This window comes from Arachis duranensis, chromosome 9 (assembly GCF_000817695.3).
Source record: "Arachis duranensis cultivar V14167 chromosome 9, aradu.V14167.gnm2.J7QH, whole genome shotgun sequence".
Lineage (NCBI taxonomy): Eukaryota > Viridiplantae > Streptophyta > Magnoliopsida > Fabales > Fabaceae > Arachis > Arachis duranensis.
Window position 1 is genome coordinate 43,035,118 of NC_029780.3, and position 6,741 is coordinate 43,041,858.

At 39.4% G+C, this 6,741-nt stretch overlaps 1 protein-coding gene across 1 annotated transcript; it reads left to right on the top strand.

Annotated features, from left to right (window-relative positions):
• The first annotated feature begins 5,167 nt into the window (after positions 1 to 5,167).
• LOC107465579 (uncharacterized) lies at positions 5,168 to 6,082 on the top strand. Its single transcript, XM_016084558.1, has one exon. It carries the CDS (start codon positions 5,168 to 5,170, stop codon positions 6,080 to 6,082), a length of 915 nt encoding a protein of 304 aa, XP_015940044.1.
• Positions 6,083 to 6,741: the final 659 nt, after the last annotated feature.

The following is a 6,741-nucleotide window of genomic DNA, read 5'->3' on the forward strand; positions in this document are numbered from 1 at the left end:
GGAGGGCAGGGCAGAACTTTTTGGTGTGCCAGAATGGTGCCCGTGCGTGCTGCTGGTGCTGCCGAGACTTCCCTTGGTGCGCCAGAATGGTGCGCTGGCCGTGCATCACAAGATGCTGCCCTGCCCTTGCGGAGGGCAGGGCAATGTTTCCAAATTGAAGCCCCGTGTTCGATCCTTGTGTGACGCGCACGCTTCCTCTTTTCTTTGATTTTCTTGGCACCAAAGTAAGGCTTAGTTCCTTGCTTCCTCATGGTGCCGTGTTCGATTCTTGTGGAAAGCAATAGTGAACTTTTTCTTTGAATTTCTCCCTTTGGTGAGCCCGATACTGCCCTTGTGGAGGGCAGGGCAAGGTTTTTACTTTCTTTGATCCAAGGCACAATTTTGTGCTCTGCCCTTGTCGTGGGCAGGGCAGCGTTGCCTCTCTTGGCTCGTTTCCTTATGTTGCCCTCCTAGAGGGCAGTGTGCCCTTGTGGAGGGCAATCCTTGCACTCCTCCTTTATGCGCCACGCCTTTTTCTCCTTGGGCCACGCTTTCTTAAGCCACGCTTTCTCTTTTCTTCTTTTCTTCACCTACAATAAACCAAAACAACCACTCAAAGTATCACTAAATTCACAAGGCTTATGAATCAATTAAAATTCAATTAAAATTAGCTTAAACCTCATGAATTAGCATCAAATTAATGGTAGTTGCTTGATTTAAAGAAGTTATGTGTTTTCATTCCAAATCTCTTACTTAGGATGTAAGAAAGTGTATAAAGACTAATAAAACAAGTGAAATTAGCTTGAAAAATGGGTATATGATGACTTGTCATCAAAAGCCATCCAAGAAACTGGTACGAAAATCACAAATACCTCTCAATTCTTCCTTCCAAAATTTCGAAATTTTAGGGTTTTTGATTAAGTGAAATTTTGTGATTACGATTGTTTAGGTACACTCTAGCACTTGATTAATGTTGGGTTTAGTTTCCAAAACTATTGGGCAAGGTAAGAGGTCTAAAACTCTTGTGAAATTTTAATTATGATGATCCCAAGGTTGATTAGTTATGATTTTTGTGTATATAGCTTGATTATTATGAGTTTGGAAGCCTTTGGAGTTGAGTTGATGCTTGTTGGAGTTCATTAGTTGCTTGAATTGTGGTTGGAGGCTTAGCTTGTGCTCAATTTGAGTTTTGGTACATATTGGGAGTTAGCCAAGGTATGGTTTCAATTTTCTCTATGTAGTATATCATATTTTTGGACACTTAGGCAAGAGACCCATATTATAGGTTTGGATTGATATGGTTGTTGATGTTGGTTGGTTGATGATGTATGATGAATGGATATTATAAATGTTGTTAAATAATGAGGTTGAGGTTTGATGTATGATGAATTTGAATGAATGTATATTATTGATTGTTGATATAAAGTATGAATGAGAATTGATGATGAAGATTGATAGTGATAGAATGATGATGGGTGAATGTGTTGGTGGAGGTTTGATTATAGTGTTAAATATTTGATGTTTGATGGTTGAGAATGATGTAATGTGAAGGAAAATTTGGAAAAATGGAAATTTTGGTGAAGTTCCATGAATCTTGTCTTGAACTAGCATGCTTGAAATTCAATGTATTTTATATCAAATGAAAGAAAATTGAACAAGCTTTAAAATGGTTTAAATTTTGTGGAAATCCGAATTTGGTAGAAAAAGATATGGTTGTGGAAAGTTTGGTGTCAAAATCTAAAATTCTGCAATGTTGTAGAATTTTGTGATATCTGGTTTGTGTATGCACGCACAACCTTGTGCGCACGCACACTGATGAGTCCATATTTTCCGATATATTTTAGCTTAAGTTGGATATATTTCATTATACAAACTCACACTTATTCACCAAAATAGCATACTTTTCTGTTTTGCCCCTAATTTGATCCTAAATGTGAAAACATGCATTTTTATGCTTGAATTGAGCAATTTAATTACACTTTCATGCCATCTGATGCCATGACTTATTTGTTGAGTGTTTTGAGGCCTAAGAGGCAAGATTTGCTAGGCAAAAGTGGAAGAAAGAATGTACAAGGAAGAAAACATGAAGAAAACAAGGAAAAGCACACACAACCATGTGTGCGTGCGCACAAGAAGGAATTAGCATGTGTGCGTACGCACAACTACCCATGCGTACGCACGAAAGAACATTCAGCCAAGTGTGCATACCCACACATCTGTGCGTACGCACAAGACCCTGCACGTGATTTTATTAATGAAACACGTGTTGCGCGATTTCCGAGGGCTTTTGGCCCATTTTGGAAGGCTTGAAGGCTGAATTGGAGTGCTATATCAAGGGGAATTCAACACATATCAAAGTAGCTCACTTTAGATTAGGATTTATTAGTTAGGAAGCTTCCATAGGAGTAGGAGTATATTAGAATGCTCTCTTAGGGTTTCATTTCCATCCCCGTTGTAGTATTTTATAGCAAGCTTTGATTTTTGATTTTGATTCTTTAATTGTAAGTGCTCTCAATTCCCTCTTTATTATAGCAACATTACTTTCATTTCCTTTTGGTTCAAGTTACTTTGTTCATATTTGCAATTTTGAGTTTCTTGAAGTTTTGATTGATGAATTTAATGTTTCATGCTTTCTTTACATTTGATTACTTGTTTGTATTTGGTTTTGTGAATAGTTGGTTATAGTTTTTCATTTTCCATTGCAATTTCTCATGTTTTGGTTATATGCCCACTAAGTGTTTGTGAAAATGCCACTTGGTAATTTTGAGTAAATTTTCACACCTTGGCTTGGGGTTTGAGTTCCTAAGATACTAGAGTCATAATGTCCTACATTTAGTGGTAAATTTTGGGGAGTTAATTGACTCTTGTTTCCATTAAAGCTAGCTTTTTATCAACTTGTTTGGTAATTTAGCTAAGACTTATGGATTAAGGTCAATTACGCTTGCTTGACCTACTCCTCGATGTTAGGGGTTAACTAAGCGAGACTAACTCATGATAATTACCATAGTTGTGGTTATGGCAATGATAGGATTCCTTAGAGTCTCATTCCCAAGTCAAGGCTCTTTTTATGCATATCTTAGCATTTTCACTAGTTTTGATCTAATCCCCTTTCTACTTGCATTAATATCAATTTTGATCATTTCTTAGTTCTTTTAATCTTTCGTTCTTTGATTTGGAAACCACTCTTTTTTGCCTCCATAACCAAGAAATTAACACCGTCAATTGCTTCTTAGGGAGAACAACCTGAGGTTTAACTACTCTCAGTTTATATTTGGTTTAAATTGTGATAACATTTGATTGTGAGAGTTTATTGTTGGTTTGGACTATGCTACTAACGATTTGATTCATGTTATGATGGATTCCAAATCGGCAATAACTCTATTGTCACACACCCCGTGAATTTTAAAACATGTGCGCATGCAAAGCCTTGTGCACACACACACACACGGGGACATGGTTACTGACGGGAGCGTTAGCATGCCATGTGCGCACACATAACCAATGGAGTTTTACAACCTGTGCGCATACACACGTTGAGAAGGGCATTCTATTGAGGGCGCTAGCATGCCTTGTGCGAGTGAACAGAATTGCAAAATTTGGTACCTGTGCGTACGCACACCTCTATGCATACGCACACGATTTGAAAATCTCCCTGGGTGTGTGCATGCAGACCCCTGTACGTATGCACATGCCCTTTTTTTTAACTTAAACTTTATTTTTAAACTATCTCACCTTTCTAACATGTTTGTATACTCCTATGACACCTTTTTAAGATTCTTGGGCTTAATTTCGGGTATCAAAACATGGGAAAGGTCCTGAAAATTTAAATTGGTATTATTTTGAAAAGTTAGAGAACGGAGGCTTAGATTTCTGGGCACTGTTACATCACTGGATACTGTTACCATACTGAGAATCTCTGGTTCTCATACCATATTTCGTTGTTGTTTTTCAGATGCAGGTCACAACCCACCTCGGTGAGTTGCATTGGTGGTGACAGAGCAGAGGATCTTCATTCTGTTTTTGGAGTTTTTTTGTTTATTTTGCTTATTTCTCTAATCTTTTGTATTTTACTTTTGCCTAGAGGCTTATCTTTGAGAGAAAAACTTGTATAAACTATTTTAACTTCAGATTTCTGTATTGTCTGTCTATAGCTAGCCGGCTTAAACTCCACGAGCAATGGCTAGATTCTTATACTATTATACTCTTATCTTTTGCTATATTATATCTGTATCTTGTGCGTTAAGTTTTAGCTTCGTGTGTATATTTTGCACTTTTCAAATCCTATTTTTGAGCTATATCCTTCATCGAGCTTCTAGAATATATTAATTCTTTCTATATATTATATGTATGAGCTTAGAACTGTTGTAACCCTTGATTAACCTTTGCTTTATGACGCAAGGTAAGGCTTAGGGTAATTAGATTGTTACATTTAGTGGTATCAGAATGGTTCATCCTCATGAGCTTGAGGGATGGACCGATTGTGCTTCATTGCATACTCTGTGTGTTTTTTCTTTGATGCTATTAGGTTATCTACTTGATATTGCATAGCATGCTTGTTTGTGAGTGCCTGTTTGGGATAACTGAAGCACTAGGCCTTTGATATTAAGACTGATCACCTTGATATCAATTGTTTGGTGTAGATAGGCACCCTAATAGCCACTCGTGAATGAGATCGTACACGTTCACGAGCCGAGAGTAAAAATGCACAACCGGCCGGTAACCATGCCAAATTCATGGCGGCAATGGCGAATCTTTTGAACACTGTGGAGGCTAATGCTGCTGCGACTCTGCAAGTTGTGTAGAGGTTAGGCCAACCAACTGGGAATGGAAACAAAAATGGTGAAGGAAACATGAATGATAATGCTGAGGGAAATGGAGATAACATGGGAAGTGCTCTGATGACCTTGGCGACTTTCTCACGCTTCATCCGCCAAGTTTCCAAGGTTCAACCAACCCTACAGAAGTGTATAATTGGTTCCAGGCCATGGAGCGCGTGCTGCAAGCACAGCATGTCCCGAACAAGTAGTACGTGGAGTTTGCTACATATCAGCTTTTAGGAGAGGCCCAACACTGTTGGCAAGGCAAATGCTGCTTGCTACAGCTCCAAAATGCCAATGTTTCTTGGGATGTATTCCAAACAGCCTTCTACAAGAAGTACTTTCCTGAGTCTACAAGGGAAGCAAAGGAGATGGAACTTATGCAGTTGAAGCGAGGTTCCTTATCTATGGTGGACTACACTAGCCGATTTGAGGAGCTTTGTAGGTTTAGGGTGTGTCAGGGTGCCCTGGAGACCTACAAAAGCTGGAAGTGTATCAAGTACCAAAGGGGCTTGAAGGATAGCATCATGACTGCTATGGCTCCTATGGAGATTCGTATCTTCTCCGATTTGGTGAACAAGGCGAGAGTAGTTGAAGAATATGCAAAGACAGTAGCTTCGTCTAAGGACACTCATGAAGGAAACACTAGTAGGGGACGTGGCAAGTACTTTCAACCAAGGGGGCAGAATTTCAAGAGAGAAGGACATGCGCCTCAAGGACAAGGAGGCTTCAGAAAGAACACTCATGATCAGTTTCAGTGTGGCAAAGGGAGAGAAAATCAGAGTAAGGTTTCTCTGGATTTAACTTGTGATCGATGTGGATGCTTTCATCCATATGACTCTTACAAGATTAGTATAGGTGGTTGCTTCAACTGTGGGATGCCTGGCCATATTACGAGGGATTGCACTCATGGGAAGAACCCGAATGCGGCTCAGAGTCAACACCAAGGGCGAGTATTTGCTGTGAATGCCAAGGATGCTACTAAGGCGGATCCGTTGATGAGAGGTATATGTTTAATTGGTGATAAGACCTTAGTTTTATTTTATGATACTGGAGCTTCGCATTCGTTTCTTTCATTTGACAAAGTTAAGGAGCTAGGCTTGAAAGTGTCAGAGTTAGCATTTAAATTGCATGTACATACTTCGCATCAGACGGTTATGACTAGGTCAGGATGTAGACAAGTAGGTTTCAAGCTTGAGGGTAGAGACTTTGTACATGACTGGATTTTCTTACCAACGGTTGGGTTGGAGATGATTTTGGGGTTTGATTGGTTGTCAAAGAATTGAGTTTTGTTAGATTACTTTGAGTAGTCAATTCGGTTTATGCCGGAAGAGTATCAGGGTTATATCTTGTTGGCTGCTAATGCTTTGGGTGATGCCCAGAAAGATATTCCTGAGTTTTCACCTCAAAGGGATATTGAATTTGCGATTGAATTGGTGCCGAGAGCCGGACCAGTATCGATTGCACCATATAGAATGACTCTAATAAAGCTGGCAGAATTAAAGACTCAGTTGGAAGAGCTTCTGAACAAGAGGTTCATTCGACCGAGTGTATCTCCGTGGGGAGCGCCAGTTTTATTGGTGAAGAAGAAGGATGGAGGAATGCAACTATGTGGATTATCGACAGTTGAATAAAGTGACTGTGAATAATAAGTACCCGCTGCCAAGGATAGATGACTTGATGGATCAACTATAAGGAGCTGTGGTGTTTTCCAAGATTTATTTGAGATCCAATTACCATCAGATAAGGGCGAAAGAGGAGGATATTCCAAAAACTGCGTTTAGGACGCGCTATGGGCACTACGAGTTTGCGGTAATGTCCTTTGGGTAGATGAATGCACCTGCTATGTTCATGGATTACATGAATAGAGTATTTTTCCCTTTTTGGAAAAATTTGTGGTGGTTATCATAGACGATATCTTAGTTTATTCTAAGACGGTGAAGGA

What these genes read in the sequence shown, in the direction of transcription:
- LOC107465579 (XM_016084558.1), top strand. Translation starts at nt 5,168, where the DNA reads ATGGAACTTATGCAGTTGAAGCGAGGTTCCTTATCTATGGTGGACTAC.